This window comes from Cyphellophora europaea (assembly GCF_000365145.1).
Source record: "Cyphellophora europaea CBS 101466 unplaced genomic scaffold supercont1.2, whole genome shotgun sequence".
NCBI classification, from domain to species: Eukaryota; Fungi; Ascomycota; class Eurotiomycetes; order Chaetothyriales; family Cyphellophoraceae; genus Cyphellophora; species Cyphellophora europaea.
This window is the reverse complement of record NW_008481808.1, coordinates 2,936,351-2,952,960: the sequence shown is the minus strand read 5'-3', so window position 1 is coordinate 2,952,960 and position 16,610 is coordinate 2,936,351. Positions and strand designations below refer to the sequence as shown.

General features: G+C 55.1%; 5 protein-coding genes across 5 annotated transcripts; 4 read left to right on the top strand and 1 right to left on the bottom strand.

Annotated features, from left to right (window-relative positions):
• Positions 1 to 1,722: 1,722 nt before the first annotated feature.
• Positions 1,723 to 6,642, top strand: HMPREF1541_02627 (uncharacterized protein; the record flags this gene model as incomplete). Its single annotated transcript, XM_008716982.1, has 2 exons — positions 1,723 to 6,309; positions 6,361 to 6,642. The coding sequence occupies 2 exons, from the start codon at positions 1,723 to 1,725 to the stop codon at positions 6,640 to 6,642; spliced, it is 4,869 nt and encodes a 1,622-aa protein (XP_008715204.1).
• A 1,058-nt stretch (positions 6,643 to 7,700) lies between these two features.
• On the top strand, positions 7,701 to 9,468 carry HMPREF1541_02626 (uncharacterized protein; the record flags this gene model as incomplete). Its single annotated transcript, XM_008716981.1, has 3 exons — positions 7,701 to 7,929; positions 8,025 to 8,910; positions 9,000 to 9,468. The coding sequence occupies 3 exons, from the start codon at positions 7,701 to 7,703 to the stop codon at positions 9,466 to 9,468; spliced, it is 1,584 nt and encodes a 527-aa protein (XP_008715203.1).
• Positions 9,469 to 11,447: 1,979 nt separating this feature from the next.
• Positions 11,448 to 11,795, bottom strand: HMPREF1541_02625 (uncharacterized protein; the record flags this gene model as incomplete). Its single annotated transcript, XM_008716980.1, has 1 exon — positions 11,448 to 11,795. One exon carries the CDS (start codon positions 11,793 to 11,795, stop codon positions 11,448 to 11,450), a length of 348 nt encoding a protein of 115 aa, XP_008715202.1.
• A 1,477-nt stretch (positions 11,796 to 13,272) lies between these two features.
• HMPREF1541_02624 (uncharacterized protein) lies at positions 13,273 to 14,352 on the top strand (the record flags this gene model as incomplete). Its single annotated transcript, XM_008716979.1, has 1 exon — positions 13,273 to 14,352. One exon carries the CDS (start codon positions 13,273 to 13,275, stop codon positions 14,350 to 14,352), a length of 1,080 nt encoding a protein of 359 aa, XP_008715201.1.
• Positions 14,353 to 15,432: 1,080 nt separating this feature from the next.
• On the top strand, positions 15,433 to 16,551 carry HMPREF1541_02623 (uncharacterized protein; the record flags this gene model as incomplete). The annotated part of the gene is made up of 1 exon (XM_008716978.1): positions 15,433 to 16,551. One exon carries the CDS (start codon positions 15,433 to 15,435, stop codon positions 16,549 to 16,551), a length of 1,119 nt encoding a protein of 372 aa, XP_008715200.1.
• Between the last annotated feature and the right edge of the window lie 59 nt (positions 16,552 to 16,610).

Sequence of the window (16,610 nt, the reverse complement as noted above, 5' to 3'; positions counted from 1 at the left end):
ACCCGTCAGAAATTATGAACACAACTGTCCTACCTTCCTGTCTGGCAGCTCCCATCGGCCGAACCTGATGGAATTTTCTGCAGACAAGCGAACACGTCCCAGCATTCCAGCACCCTACGTCTCCGCGCAGTGGACTAGGACCAAGGCTGGCAGGCGAGTTGCAGCCTCGCTAGCACTCAATAGTTTGGGCTTCCGAGCAGGCACCCATTGGACGGGTTGCGTCAGAACTGTTTCAGCTTCGCAGTCCGCAAAAGGTCGTGCAGACTCGCCTTCGGCGCCTTTTTCAGGTACATTGCGGTGCATTGGTCTCCTGGTACTTGCATCAGGCGTTGCTTTGACGGGTTGTCGAACACGTCCGACCCTTGTAATGAGCCGCAAGTTTACGCAGCTCGAACAGTAGAACTGGCAGCCCGTGCTCGCCCAAGCATAGCTGGGGAAAAGTGATTCGCTTAACGAGTGCCTGGTTATGATGGATCGTCAATAACCCAAAAGCTTGGACTCCAGCGGAGGTGGAGTAGCTCTATGACCTCTATCATGGCATGTCGGATGGGCAGATCTGACAGAACCGTTTCCGAAGTTTGAAAGGCCGATGAAAGTCTGCCTCACTACGGAGGCTGAAGGCGACGTGTTCCACAGTGTTAGACTAGGGGCTGCACCAGATCTCGTGACGCCAGGATGAGTAACTGCGATGCGGCCAGCAGATACTCTCCTTCGCCCATTGCCGCGGAGGTTGCCAATTGACGGTGTCGTAAAGAAACAACTTTGGGTGGCCACGAGCCTGCAGGCTGATTATGATCCCTGGAACATTCCGGGCCAGCGCGACATTGGAAGACCAACAGACGGGCCAAAAGAAGAATGTGTGATGCAGCCTCTGCAGAATAAGCAGAAGAGTTACTGTTGATCGCAGCCCACTGTTGGCACCAAGGTGCTTCGAGGCGGGCTCCTCCCTGGCCTTGTCTTCGTGCTGTTGGCTATTTCTAGGCCCCCCTGTCACACAAGCGGCCTGGTGGCGGCACCCATGCCGTGTTAGCTCACGCCTATCCGAGCGACAGAACGCTGATTGTGGAGAGCCACAGCGGGTCAGTGGCTAACCAAGCCTCCACCAGCCCTGTAACCTGCAACCTGCAACCTTGCAACTTGGGAGCCAGGCAGACCAGAGAAACATTGGGCGTCTAGCACAGAAATCCGTACCAAAAGGGCCACCGCTGCTCTGCTTCTGCAACAAAAAGGTCCTGATCTCGCATTCACACCCCCTTCTCGAAGCAACGTGCTCGACGGCGTCAGACACTAACATTGCATCGCCCGCATTCCCTCCGCTTGGTCGTACACCCGTCCCCAAAACCACTGTATAGCCTGCAGTTCCCCAGCTCATCCGCCAAGCCGTCCATACGCAGCAAGGACTCTTTAGCCCTGTTGTCCGAGAGCAATCATTTTGCTATCCCTTGCGTCGACTGGCACATCACCGAGCACGGACCTGGCTTCGAGACCGCCGTCTTGCCTGAGATCTACAAGTAAGAGTTGGTGCTGGATCATCCCCGCCGTTTACATGTCGCCAGCCGACGGCTTGACTACAGCAACATGAGACAACGGGCAAGAGACGGACCAAACAGGCAGTATTGCCTTTTGATATCTTGTTCAGACCTGTTGCTAGCCCAACACCAGTGCACAACATCGCAACCTTGATCCTGATTTCAATCGACCCGCCACTCGACTTCTCTGGCCATGCTTGCGCCGCCGCGTCCCCCACTTGGTCCTATGGATCCATCGCGACGCGATATTCGAATACCCGGGCGGATATCTACTCGCCAATATGCCATGCCTGCTGCCGAACAATTCCCTCAAGGTTTTTCGAGGTCAAGAGGTGGTGGATTGAGTTATTCCGAACACGAGTTACTGCGGCAGCGAAAGACTCCCCATGGGACTGTATATGAGAAGGACTATCATACCGTCGACAAAAATGTTCAGGTTCCTGCCTCGAAACATGTACTTTTGTCATCATCGCCGAACCTACCTCGACACAGCCCGGCTTATCACTATGCATTACCGCCTCCGCAGCCCCCAATGGACCACTACCCGAATCACTTGGGCGCAGACCCGGTTCTTCTCCCGTCTTCGTCTCAATTTCAGCCCCCGGCGTGGGACTTTCCGGGTGGACTGGACTCGGTGTTGAATCAGAGCCTACCAACCCAGCGATATTACCTGCAACCGGGCTCCCGAATACCAACAGTTCTGCCGTCGACTCTCCATTCTTACCTTGGTCCTACCGCCTCGGCCGGACAGGAACACTACGGCCCATACTGGCCAGATGGAACCTTTAATCCTTATCGACCGGCGTCAATACGAGATGACCGATTCTATGGGCCCAGGCTACATCAGCAGTCTGGATATTTTTCGCAGGCGCTGCCTCATCCCACGCCGTCCCTGAGAAAACCTGGCCGCTTTCCGTCAGATTTCATTACTCAATCGCAAAATTCGATGCACTACCAGCCACCTGCATACCATCTTAATTATCATCAACATTTCCAAGCGCCGCATTCGTTTAACTTAGATCCCTCGCTAGGGTATGGAGGTCATCAAAGTATTCCCAAGCTCCCACAACAAAGTCCTTACGAGGAAGCTGCTGGGTATTTACACGAATTTCCCATCGATACACCTGGTCTTACACCAACCGCTGAGTCCGAGACAATAGCTTTCCGGGACAAGACTTTCACCTGGGCAAATCGGATATACACTGAGCTACTGGCCGTGATTCAGAAGAATGCTCGAGACTCGCATCAGTCGGGGCCTGCTAACAGCTTGGCCAAGTCGAATAATAAGCTGACAATTTATCCCAAGCCACCGAAGCGGTCGGGCTCGCACTTTTCCGATAGCATAGCAAGTACAGCATCCTCAAGCCGGTCACAGTCGACTGCCCAAGCAGACAGCATTCTTCATGACACACCGTCCCGACCGCAGACTGCAATCTACTCCCCACACCGACGCGCTTCGGATCATGGGCGATTCATGCAACAAGGCCACAATCAGTCCGCTTCCCCCTTCGGTCCTTTGCCATTCAAGCAGGACTTCCGCAGAATATCGGACTCGACGGTTTTCCAGTCGAGTCCAAACCAAAAGGCCGCTAGCATTAGACATGCGGCTGTGTCTGCACTATCGACGATGGAGCTTTTATGTGGTCAAGCTTCTGTCCCTTGGGTCGACGGAATGCTTCTTGTTGGTTGCTTAGCATATGGCTTGGCAAATTACGATAAGGCTCTTAAATGGTACCAACTTATTCTTGCCCAGGACGGAGAGCATGTCGAGGCCATGTCAAATCTGGCTGCTACACTTTTTGCACTCAATAGGCGAGACGAAGCCCTGCAGTATTGGTCAGCCGCCGTCACACTTCGTCCTAGCTATTTCGAAGCTGTGGAGCATTTGATCGGTCTTCTTTGCTCGACGCGACGAGCGAAGGAGGCTGTAGATCTTATCGAGTTTGTGGAGAGTTCACTCAAAATCAAGCCTGATGAGGGACCCTTCGGAGAGCCAGCAAGCGATGCAGACAGTGATGCCAAGAGCCACGCCTCAGGCGCCACCGCCAGCACTCTGCCATCGGTCGACTCGGCTCAGTACGACTATGATTCGGATCTGACCGATACATTGCTGAGAGAGCCGTCTGCGCCAGGCTATGGCAGCAGTGGCTATGCGATTGCAGGGTCAGAGAACGGACGAATGCTAGCGTTGATTCACGCTAAAGGGAACATGCTTTATGCGCTTGGCAAGAATAGTGCTGCCGCTGGCGCCTTCGAGGACGCTATATTGATTGCGACTGGGCAGCGTAAAGCTGGCATCAAAGGACTCATTCGGAAGATCCTGCGCGCTTGCCTCCGAGGAGTGGTCGACAGCTATGAGCTCCAAGCGAAGCTGGATAGCCGACATCCAGTTCTACTAGCTCCCACCCAGGCTGAGGCTACAGCACGCAGCATGTTTCCTGCCTCTGGTCAGCTTCCAGGACTTGAATTTGTGGTGCAAGGAATTGCATTAAAGGCTGCTGTGTCGACGACCAGCAACTCGTTGCTGTCGCTGGCCAAAATCTACCAGGATGCGATGTCCAGCGCGACAGAAGTCGGTTCGCTCCGAACGACCAGCACCCGTGATATCCTGGCTCTTTACTACCTCTCACTTTCCTTACAGCGCAGCCCATCTACCGCCAATAATGTGGGTATTCTGCTCGCTGGTGTGCAGAACAGCGTACATGCGCCGAAACTGAGTGAGTTGCCTAATAGCAATATTTGCAGCGTTCCAGGCGTGGTTCCTGGTAGTGGCGTGAGCCTCGCACTGTTGTACTACAACTACGGCCTCAATCTGGACCCGAAGCACGCCCATTTATACACCAATCTTGGCAGCTTGCTCAAAGACATTGGGCAGCTGGGTGCTGCCATTAAGATGTACGAGAATGCAGTCAGCTGTGATCCGACTTTCGATATAGCCCTCGCCAATCTTGCCAACGCTGTCAAGGATCAAGGTCGTGTATCGGATGCAATTTCCTATTACAAGCGTGCTGTGCAAGCCAACCCGGGGTTTGCAGAGGCTGTGTGTGGCCTAGCAACGGCTCTTAATTCGGTTTGCAGTTGGCATGGCCGTGGCGGCATATATGCCGAAAACGGCCAACGCGATCGCATTCATGTCAATGACAGTGGCTACCTGCATGAAGCGACCAAGGGCTACGGCTGGATGAATCGAGTGGTTGAGATTGTTGAAAAGCAGCTCAAGGAAGGCGAGACGTGGGGTGTTTCTACACTCAATCCAACCGTGATTAACGATCTCTGTCGCCAACTGACGGCACATCTTAATTTCTCCGCAACGTCGAGCGACGGCACCCTCGATGGTGTGCTGAGAGAAGCTCTAGAATCATGGTGTGGCAAAGCCTGGGAAGGCTCCCGAGTTGTTCGACTGGTCGAACGGGCAATTCGCCGCATTGGCTGGCAGTGGTATCAGGACCGCTACAAGCAGGGTAAAGAGTATCCTCAACAACGCTACGCCCGACCCTTACTCCCGTCGACGCTCTCATCGCCCTCGGCGCCAACAGTGCTACCATTTCACACCTTCACAACACCACTGTCCGCCAAATCTGTCCGCCAGATCTCTCAGCGCAATGCCTTACGCATCTCCGTCTCCACGCTTCGTTCTGCTTGGCTACCCCCGACAGTCTTCCCACCGCCGCCACCTCCACGACCACACCTCGTTGTCGGCTACGTGTCCTCAGACTTCAACAATCACCCTCTCGCACACCTCATGCAATCCATCTTCGGCTATCACGACCCCACTCGAGTCCACGCAATATGCTACGCCACTACACCGTCCGACCAGAGCATACACCGACAGCAAATTGAGCGTGAAGTTCCTGTGTTCCACGACGCCTCCTCTTGGTCTGTCGAGCGTCTTGTCAAGCAGATCGTTTCGGACCATGTGCATATTTTGATAAACCTAAACGGTTACACACGTGGCGCTCGCAACGAAGTTTTCGCTGCCCGCCCTGCACCGATTCAGATGTCCTTCATGGGATTCGCGGGCACTCTCGGAGCTGAATGGTGCGACTTCGTTCTGGCAGACGAGATCTCCGTGCCACATTCCACGCTTTCGCCATGGCGCCGCAACGTCGAGATCGTAGATCGACTCCGTCCGGACGCCCTTTGTGAAGACGGTGACGACTGGGTGTACGCAGAGAATGTGATTTTTGCAAAGGACACGTTTTTCTGCGTCGACCACAAGCAGTCTGCACCAGACGCGGACCAAGGACCTCCACGGGCAGACCGCACGCAGGAGGAGAAAGACGCGGCGTGGCGTGAAGAGCAGCGAAAACGGTGGAAGCTGCGCAAGGAGCTCTTCCCCACACTGAGCGACAGCGCCGTGATTCTGGGCAACTTCAATCAGCTGTACAAGATCGACCCCAGCACATTCCGCATGTATCTGCGCATCCTAGCGGCGGTGCCGAACGCCGTGTTGTGGCTCCTGCGCTTCCCCGACTTGGGCGAGCAGAACTTGTTGGGTTATGCGCAGGAGTGGGCTGGGCATGACATCTGGAGTCGCGTGGTGTTTACCGACGTGGCAGCCAAGGGCATGCATATTACACGAGCATCGGTTGTGGATGTCTTTCTGGACACTCCGGAATGCAACGCGCACACGACCGCGGCGGACGTGGTGTGGAGTGGCACGCCGATTGTGACGTGGGGCCGCTGGGGATACAAGATGTGCAGCAGAATGGCTGGTAGCATCGTCTGTAGTGCGCTGCCTGACACCGAGGACGGGAGGAGGGCACGCGAGGAGCTCGTGGTTGGAAGTTCGGCTAACGGCGAAAAGATGAGCCGTGAGCGAGAAAAGGAGTTGGAAGGCGTCAAGGGCGAGGCCGAGTATGTCCAACGGGCGGTGAAGTTGGCCTCGGGCCTGCGATATGATCATGCAGGCAAGGGAACCACAGAAGAGGGAGAAGTTAATGAAGAGGGGATGGGTAAGGGCAGACTCATGGAGATCCGGCGCATGCTCTGGGAAGGACGGTGGGAGAGTCGTCTGTTCGACACTCGTCGATGGGTCAAAGATCTGGAGCGGGCGTACTGGCTTGCTTGGCGCAAGTGGGAGCGCGGCGAGGGTGGTGATATTTGGTTGTGATAATAAGTGGGATACGCACAAGGGCGTTGTAATCAATGCTACTACAACCTGCGTAGGAAGAAGGAGAGGAGAACACGACCGAGGAAGTCGGCCACGAGGCTGCAGGAACAGGGACTGGAACAGGAACAACACCAAGAGCTGACGACGATTATGAAATGCCCTTTTGTTTTTTCAGATCAAGCATGATACCACTTTTGCTATAGCGACAAAGACGTTTCTTTGAAAAAATGTTAGGGTGGACGCTCCGGTAAGAGTGAATGGTATGGTGGGGGGATGTATGGGATCGAGTATCTGCGAGGAGCAATCTTTTCAGCTCTGAAGCGTTAAATAGCGGGGAAATGCAATGGAGTGGGCGAAGTATCTAGTGTTCTTTGCTTTGTTCATTGAAAGGTTGTTGCATACACCTAACGTAAATGCCTTCTGCTGGAGCGTTTTGTGACAGGCGCCTTATCAAGACGGTCGAGCTCGGACTAGTGCCAAACTCAGCGGGCCCGAGCCGTTGAAAGACTGGAGAATATCCAGAGGTGTATTTGGACTTCATCGTTTGGGCAAGATTCAAGTCCTGCTTGCCCCATCCCCCCTTGAGCACATACGCACGGCATCTAGCCGTGGCAGAACGGGCGGGATCTGCTCTGCTGGCTGAAAGCTGCGTGCGAACAATGTGTCCGGGCCCGCAAGCTGCAACCCTGACTGGCAAAGTCCATGTTCGGCTGCAGCGCGACCGCCAATGATCTCAATGGCCTTTGCGTGACGCATTCGGCACGGTCGGTGAAGTGCAATCCTTCATGCAAGCGAATGGCCTGCGCCACGCAGACATTGTTGCATTTGGTATGAAAATGTTCTTTTAAAGCTATCCCCACTGGTTGATCTGCCTGGAACCTGCGTCTCCCACGGTTGGATGGCTCCTGAGCCCGGCAGCTGGCTCTCATGCCCCTCCTTGTGGGTAACCTCTTTGCCAGATCAAGAGCATGGCCAATCTTCGATCGAAGCTTTCTTTACCTCGCAACAGTTGACAAAGAACCCCGATACTCGGCGCCATCAGGTACTCTCCTTCGGGCATGGCACTCATTATGTTCAGTGAATACGGCGCAACGCTGACTGGCCTGGCCGTCCTGATTCTCGCGGCTGGCCTGGTTGGAAATGCTGTCTACCGGTTGTACTTCCATCCACTAAGCAAATTTCCGGGCCCGAAGCTTGCGGCCATCACAACTCTGTATGAGGGCTACTATGATGTCGTTCACCAAGGACGGTACCTTTGGGAGATGGAGAAAATGCACAAGAAATATGGTAGGCATATCTCTTCCGGGACCACTCTCCCAAGGAATGGCACTTCCCCAGACGCTGCTGCACCTGAGCTGACTCGGCTCGTCTCATGGATACAGGGCCCATCGTGCGCATTGGACCCAACGAGCTGCACGTCTTAGACTCTTCATGGTACAACACTTTGTACAACATGTCGAATCGCTTCGACAAATACCAGTATTTCTACTCCATGCTTGGCATTCCCGAGGCGACCTTCCCCTGCATTCACTCCGACGTGCACAAGCTGCGTCGAGCATCCCTCGTGCCTTTCTTCTCGACAAAAGCCATCTTGAGCTTCCACGACCATCTTCAAAGCCTCTCTGACCGTCTCACAGAACGCATGGAAGACTGCCAGAAGGCGAGAAAGCCTGTCTCGCTCTTCTATGCCTACCGATGCATATCAGCAGATATGATCAGCGCGTTCATCTTCGGTCGCTCACTGGGCCTCATTGACCGTGAAGACTGGGGCAAGAGCTTTTACGCCTCCTGGCGGAGTCTCTGGGAGCTGAGTCCCCTGATCAGACAGATCCCCGTGTTGTTAAAGATCATCGGGGGCCTCCCGAGATGGGTGACAGCCGTGACGAGCCCTCTAGCGCTTGAAGTCGTCGATATGCAAGCCCAGATCGACAGATGGACCATGGAAGCGCTGTATGTTGACTCGGAGAAGTGTGATGCCAGCAAGGACGCAACTATCCTGTCCGGACTCGTACACAGCGACGTGCTGCCGCCTGAAGAGAAGACCTTGCGTCGCTTGAGCATCGAGGCCAACAGTCTTTTGGCGGCCGGCTTCGAGACCGCAGGCGCCACCCTCACGCACATGACCTATATGATCCTGGCCCACCCCAAGATCAAGCACAAACTGGTCGAGGTGCTCAACGAAGCCATCCCCGATCCCACCCAGATCCCCAATTGGCAGACCCTCGAGAACATTCCCTACCTCCGCGCTGTTGTTAAGGAGTCGGTCCGGTAAGCGTTACCCCTACCTGCCCTAACAGCCCTGCCTTTATAGCACACACACACACACGTCAAGGCTAACGCCCACGACCGTAACAAAGTTCATCCATAGGAGCCTACTCGCGCCTCCCCCGCGTGCTCTCCAGACCCCTCACCTACGCCCAATACACCATCCCTGCCGGCGCCGCCGTCGGCATGTCCGCTCTCTTCATCGAGCGCGACCCCACCATCTTCCCCAACCCAGAAACCTTCCTCCCCGAGCGCTGGCTCGACCCCACCACCGGCGCGGCCACAAAGCTCGAAAAGTATCTCGCGGCCTTCGGCAAGGGCAGCCGCGACTGCATTGGTCGCGAGCTGGGGTATGCAGAGCTGTACAGCATCGTGGCCACGATCTTCAGGAGGTTTGGTGCGGAGTTGGAGCTGTTTGAGACGGGGCGGGAGGAGGTCGAGGCCGTGCATGATTATTTTGCGGGGATGGTGCGGTGGGATGGGAAGAGGTGGGATGGGTTGAAGGTTCGGTTTAGGAGGCGAAGGCGCAACGAACGGCCGGAAAAGGGGGGAAGTGGATGAGAGTCAGGAGGAGCATTCTCATTGTGTGACCGACCGACCGACTGACCGACCGCCTGACTGACAGACTGAGGGCTTAGCATGCTAGGCCGCAAGAACAAGAACAAGAACATCTGCAAGACTAGGAGGAGACACCGTGACCGGAGTAAACGGAAGCATCTCAGCAAATGCTGATCGCCCGGCACGTCGATGTGTACGCCTGCAATTCGATGCTTGCACATGTACCGTGATACGCATGTCTAGCTCCTGACGGCCATTGGCGGGGCCCAGCCTGCCGATGTGATTCAAACACACCGCTGCTCCTGATCCGGCCGCAGCGATCGGTATTGTCGGGTTCCCCTAAGCTAATCCCGATTAGCATGCGACAGCTTTCCCAGCCTGCCTGGTGCTCTTTCCATGACATTACCCCTCCAGAGAACGCCGCACTGTCCCTTTTTAATCAGCACCACTCTCAGATTGTGTCTACTGATTGCTCTTCTGTCCCAAGCTCCTCCCAGCAGGACTGGTTCGATGTTCGTATTTCATGTTCTCATTGCTATGGGAAGATGACACATAAGTTCCTCTCCTCGCGATGGACAACCCAACTTCTATCTTCTGGACAGCCTGCCATCAGTCCCATACCTCTCAGCCTCGACTGGAACCACCACTATGTCATTGTCTGCCGAAGCGGTCATAGTCGTCGTCACTCTTCTAGTTTCTTTCGTCGCTCTCGTCCCACTAGCAATCAAGGTCTGGATACACTGCCGTCGTCAACAAGGACGTGTAGTCCTTCCTGTTCATGAAACCACACGGTATCCTACCTACGGATCTGAAAATCGGCGCCAACTTCTGGCCACGGAGCATTCTCCTGCCATAGCGCCGATAGACCGAAGCCAAGAGATCCAAATGCTGGTCACCGTGTCGCGGTTCCAGATGCAGATGCAGTTATAGCTTGAAGCACCACGTTGCTACTGCATTAGAGGCTGGACCCTGTGACACCCTCGCTCGTCAAGGTACAAGGAACCAGCACATGCTGCACCCCATTCAGCGGCAGCAACAACAACCACAGGAACGCGCTTCCGCCGTCCTCTGGTCCGGCTCTCAGCTCAATCCCCGGAGCTTCACCTCAAGCAAGCTCAACAGGCCACCTTCCGGCTTGGTCATGTTGATGATATCCAGCCGTGGATCAGCCGCTGCCAGCAGCGCTCGCCGGTCCCGTTCTGCACCATCCATCAGCTGCAGCATGGCGATGTCATGGGTGCGTGCTAGTGCTTCGACGCGACTGCCCGTGCCATATAGTGCGGGACCGTTGCCCTCGCCTTTGGCCGAAGAGTCACTCTCCGTAAACGTGGTGAAGGACGGAGGCACAACGATGTTCTGGATGAGAAGCGTTGCACGCGGTCTCACCAAGCAGGATACGAGGTTCTTCAGGATTCTCACGACGGCTGCATCCGCCAGTCGTTGAGACGTTGCCGGATCAGGAGCATGTCCGCTACATCCCACGCCGAGTCATCGCCACAGTCTTTGTCGACCCGCACTTCTTCGTAGCTCTCCTTTGGTTAAGCCGCCAGGAGATTGTGGCCCCGAAAGCGTGCCCTCGCTTGCAGTTCTGCAGGTATTGGGTTTGCCGCAGCTACCACAGGCGGCAAGTCCTGCACCGTGAACCTCAGTACTGGCACATGATAAGCCAGGAACATTGAGACGTGCCCATGGGAGCCGCCAAGGTCGAGAATATGCGTATTCGTGGGAAGATCGTGCCATGGGTATGAATTTGATAGGTGAAGAGGCGATGTCTCTGCAGTAGCGGAGATGCTACGCATGCCAGAGGCGAGGCATTGCGCTATCTGTGGGTTTTTGCTGAGGTAAGGGAAAAAGGAGAGCGGTATTGCGTGCGCAAGCTGGAGGGCTGTCCTGGGAACCGAAGTGGCCACAAGGTTTTCTTCGTCGGCAGGAATGTGAGATGTGGATATGGATGAAACAGACGCATCTTGAGAGCGATGGTCTTAAGCCGCACGCGTCACTTCAACGATTTTGCTGGCAATGGGAAGATTAGCTTCCGTCAGGAAGAGCATATTGTCATAGAGCGGCGAATTAGAGATTAGCCCAGCGGACACGGGGGTGTGGGCAATTTGACCTGCGATGGGCTCGTGAAAGAGACCGCTGGCCATTGCCAGGCGAGCGAGGCGCATGAGCTGGGATTCGGGGACGTCGGCAAGCTTGGCCACTTCGTCGTAGGAGATAGAGCCCTCTAGCGGCACATGGTCTGAAATGCAGAAGTTCAGGGGCCATTGGCAGCTGGCGAGACGTTGAAGGTCGAGGGTGGCTTGGAGATGGAAATCGGTAGGAGACATGAGAAGACGTTGCAAGCTGGAGGTGGCTTCGAGAAGGAAGGCTTTGGCAGAAGTGACGTCTTGGGGAGCGTCAGGTGGAATTGCGAAGGCACGAGGCGATAATCGTGGCCGCTCTTGCTATCGCATCCGCCAGATCTTCGAGTGCTGAAGTATTGTCGGTAGTGCTCATAGCTGCAGGGGAGGAGATGTGGTGAGTACCAAGACCATCATCTTCTGCTGCTATGCCCAATCTACAGATCTGTGTGACCACTAGCTGTATGCAACTAGGCTCGCCGTCCGAGTGATCTGTAGCGAAGACCTGCCGCGTGAGCGAACCAAAATTGTTAGCTGCCCCCGGAACTCGCCCAACGCCGACCCGGGCGACATGGCTCCGATGGACAAGTGCCCATAGTGTTACAAGGTCGTCAGTCCAAAGAACGATCAAATTCCTCTTCCGAGCAAGCACGCCGATGCGCTTCTATTGCTTGGTTCCATGACCAGCATCGCAACCAGGTGTCACCTGGCTAAGACTCCTTGTCGATCAGGTGTGCGGCCAATGATAATGGGAACTCCACTTCCGGTCGATGAGGAGGGAAGCCCAAAATGTTGGTTTTGACGATTTCGTGACATGTGTGACCAGACAAGTCCTCCACGGCCTGGTGTTGGCCGCAAAGGCACGACGACCGGCATTGGTCGTGGCATCAGCGCTCTGCTGACAGGGTAGTTCGGGTACATGGTGAGGTGAACTTCGATATGGCCAGTTGATTGTCGCTTCTGCTGTCGAGCCTGTCTCCAAGCTTCGACGACAGCAATGGTATTGAGGATGGCCAAGAAGATGCCGAATGCTATGTTGACGGTTGCGTCGGTAGAAACTCCATTTTGCTGAGTGGGATCGTGATCCAGAGTTGCGTTGATTAGGGGAAGTGATAGGTTGGAGAAGTTGTGAGGCCCGAAAGCGGATGGATGGTGCTGGGGTGCCATGTGTATTGATTGTTTGTTGTTTTCGAGATACGTGGAAGAGAAGAGCAAGATGGATAGATACGTTGCTCCATGCTGAAGGCGTGGTCCAAGTCAATTTTATGCTGCCTCTTTGGTCGCTTTGAATTCCAGGAATATCTGAGCATTTTGTCGTTTTGATCTCTGCAACGTTCTACGTAGAATGATGGAGGCTCGCGACGATATGAAACGGTCCTTATGCGTTCTCTGGGTTTCTGCGTATTGGCCCCAGTGACGTGGGTAGCAAATGTGGCGTGTGGCTGAGGCTGTGCCGTGAGGGGCAGTGCTGCGGTGAGACGCGGCCATAAGATAGACGGCCGGTCGCTTTGCGTTCGACGGCTTTCGCTGTGTCCACAATGCTGTAGAAGCTGTAGAATGCTCTGATAGCTTAAATCAAGCCGTTCGGCCTACCTGTGCAGATGACTTCGCCGAGTCTTTCCTTCACATCGCGAAGAAGTATGACCTGCTTTTACGATCAAACGGATAGCAGAATATGTCAAACATGCCTCCGCGCTCAATTTCTTCGAGACGAGCCCAACCCCAGCCTCGACATTCGGTAGAAGCATGGGCGCAACGGCGAGACCTGATCACAAGCTTATACTCCGACGACAACTTGACCGTTGGTCAAGTGCGCACGATTCTTGACGAAGATCATGGCTTCCGGGCAACAGAAAGGCAATTTCGGAGGAAATTCAAGGAGTGGAATCTAGACAAGAACATCAAGGACAGTGAGATGCGCACCATGCTCTGCGTCGAGTATATGAGACGGGAGTCTGATGGCAAGGAATCTACCTTTGAGATATGGGGCCGGCTCGTTGACCCGCGAAAGCTTCAACGCTTCGCCCAGCGGAAAGCGGAGTCAGCGCCGGACTTGCTTACTGCCAACCATACCGCAGTCCTCCCCGATCACATCACCTGTCATACACCGATCGACGAGGATGAGGCTCCGTTCGACGATTTGGAGGACCTCCACAATTGCTCCTCCGACCCTATGTCAACGGATATGCAGAAGTCGGATCCCCGAGCTGGTGCCACGCAGCATGCTGCAGTCACGGACCCAGCTTTTTACTCAGATGAGGAGACAATCATGTTCGGTCCATCATTCAGCGAAGGTTCGGAAGCATCAACGGAGCGACAGTTTCGCAGCACCTTCCTAGTCGACCGCGGGGCACTCAGTCGCTTCTGGGAGCCGTTTTGGCAAGAAGGACAGCCGAGCAACGACATCCGCAGTGCCAACGGTGCCAGAGCCCATCACCGTGGCGGTGCCACTCCCCAGCCCCAGACTTCGGTCGCAACCACCGGCACAAACTCGAGCACTCTGGCGTCCAACGCGGCCTTGGCTGCGTACAGCGAAGGACCGACAATGCCGGATCTGGCGTCAGCTCTTGAAGACGTCAGCAGAGCACAGCAATCGATTTTCGGGGATATGAACTCCCTGTATCAGAGCCAGGACCGACTCCGCGATTTAGAATTGGACCACAGGGATCAGCATGCAAGGCTGGACAACTCTATAGGAGCAATACTTGGGTTTTTGACCTCAGAGTACGGCAGAAGACCAAATTTTGGCAGGATCCCGCGCTGAAAGGATTGCCTCACACTGTTGCTGCGACTTGGGCCGCCAACGAATGTGTTTCGATCGAAATCCCACACCATACTCTTGCTTCAGGCACAGGGTACAGGGTCTGAAGATGAGCAGGGTCGATGAAGAGCCGCCGGAGGATGGGGGCGATGGGCACGACCTGGTGGTCGAGGCCGACCGAGTCAACAAACAAGCGTGACGTGCAGCTACTGAAGCTGGCATTCGACCAGGAGAAGTCAACACTGGTTGGCCCCGATAAGAACCTGGGCATAGACCTCGGTATGGAGTACGGAGTAGCGAGTTCCTTACACACCACCCACGTGCTAGGTGGAGATAGCTTTTGATCTTCTCCCCATTATAGAGGTACCTTTGGTAGGTACCCGATACTCGGGCGTCCCCAAACAAACCCCAGCGCGGATCCGGTGCAGGTACTGAACTGCATAAGTGCGCCGCTAGGGCCACCGTTGCCCAAGCACGAAACCGGTTACAACAGTCCTTACCTCACCCAGTCTTGTGCTGAGATGATACACTTTGCTGAGACCTCATTTCAGATTCTCATATGTCATGAGACATTGACCAAGAATTCATGAGTTGACTCGACTATCCACGTGGATGGCTGGGATGGTGACCTCATACCAGCCAAAGACGCCCTCACGCCCTCCAGCCTTCTGCCTAAGTATCTTGGTACACCCGCTTATGCTTGGCTGTATACTCCGCCTATACTTGGCTAGATAAGAGACCAGTGTGCTCGCAGCTTTCTGCGAAGTCACGCAACGTTGGTGCACGGAGAACTGCTACCAGTCGTGGGCAAATGCGGTCCGTGGTCTCTTCGCCCACCGATTTCGGTACACCTAGTCCGCCCTACCGTCTTTCCGGATAACTGATTTGGGTTCCTTCTGAAGCAACAAAGTCGCCGAGTGTACCTTGGTGTGCTCAGCCAAGGCGAAAATATGAACAGAACCAGTCCTCTGACCTGCCGGTCTCGCAGCTAGAAGAGGGTTATAAATATGACCAGCACTGGACGGCCACTACACGGCCACAGTTGCCTCGTCAAGCACTTCTGCCATAAGAATATTTTCCAGAATGAGGGTTCAATCGTTGCTGTGCTTTCTGCCTGTGTTGGCTAGAGCTTCTCCTAACCCAGCTCACCTCCAACTCTGGACTCGTCAGGAAGGGGAGAGACCATACAATTCGTCCCTACAGAATGTGACCATCTTCGGCACCGGCGGTACCATTGCGAGCGTCGGCTCTTCGTCGACAGAAACCGTTGGGGGCTTGGGGGGTGGCTACTCGGTCGGCCTCGGCGTTGAGCAAGTCCTCGAGGCCGTCCCGGAGCTGTTGGAGCGCGCGAACATCAATACCTTCCAGGTCACCAACGAGCCCTCGGGATCTATCAATGCGACACATCTTCTAGAACTGTCTGAACTGATCCAAGCCGAGGTCGAGAAATCCGACATCTCCGGCGTTGTCGTCACGCACGGCACCGACACGGTGGAAGAGACTTGCTTCTTCCTTGATCTGACGGTCAAGACCGACAAGCCCATCGTATGCACGGCAGCCATGCGGCCAGCGACTGCGATCTCCGCCGACGGACCGCTCAATGTCCTACAAGCCGTAATCTTGGCCACTGCCCCCAACGCACGCGGCCGAGGTGCCATGATCTCTCTCAGCGACCGTATCGGCAGCGCCTTCTACTCCACCAAGACGCACGCCAATGCCCTGGACACCTTCCACAACTTTGACGCCGGTGTCCTGGGCTACTACATCAACCAGGTGCCCTACTTCTACTACTCGGCGGCACTAGCAACCGGCAAGCAATATTTCAACGTCTCCGGTCTGACCAGTCTGCCCAAAGTCGACATCCTCTACTCCCACCAGGACATGAACCCGGAACTCTTCCAATTCTCCTCCGACAACGGTGCAGAGGGCATCGTCTATGCCGGCAACGGCGCCGGCGGCATCAGCAGGGACGCCCGTGCGGCGGCAGAGGAGGTCCACAACGCCACGGGCAAGAGCATCGTTGCCAGTCGCAAGGTCAACACCGGCTTCGCGACCACGCGAGAGTGGGTGATCGGTAGCGGATTCCTCAATCCTGTTCGCGCAAGAATATTCCTTCAACTGGGTCTCACGAGGGGCCTGGATAACGATGGCATCGTAGAGCTGTTCGGGACCTTGTACCCGGATGCTTGGACCGGAGAGTAATTTGGAACTTTCAAGTCCCAATGCTCCAGAATGCCTTTTTCCTCTGTGAGCCGGTTGAT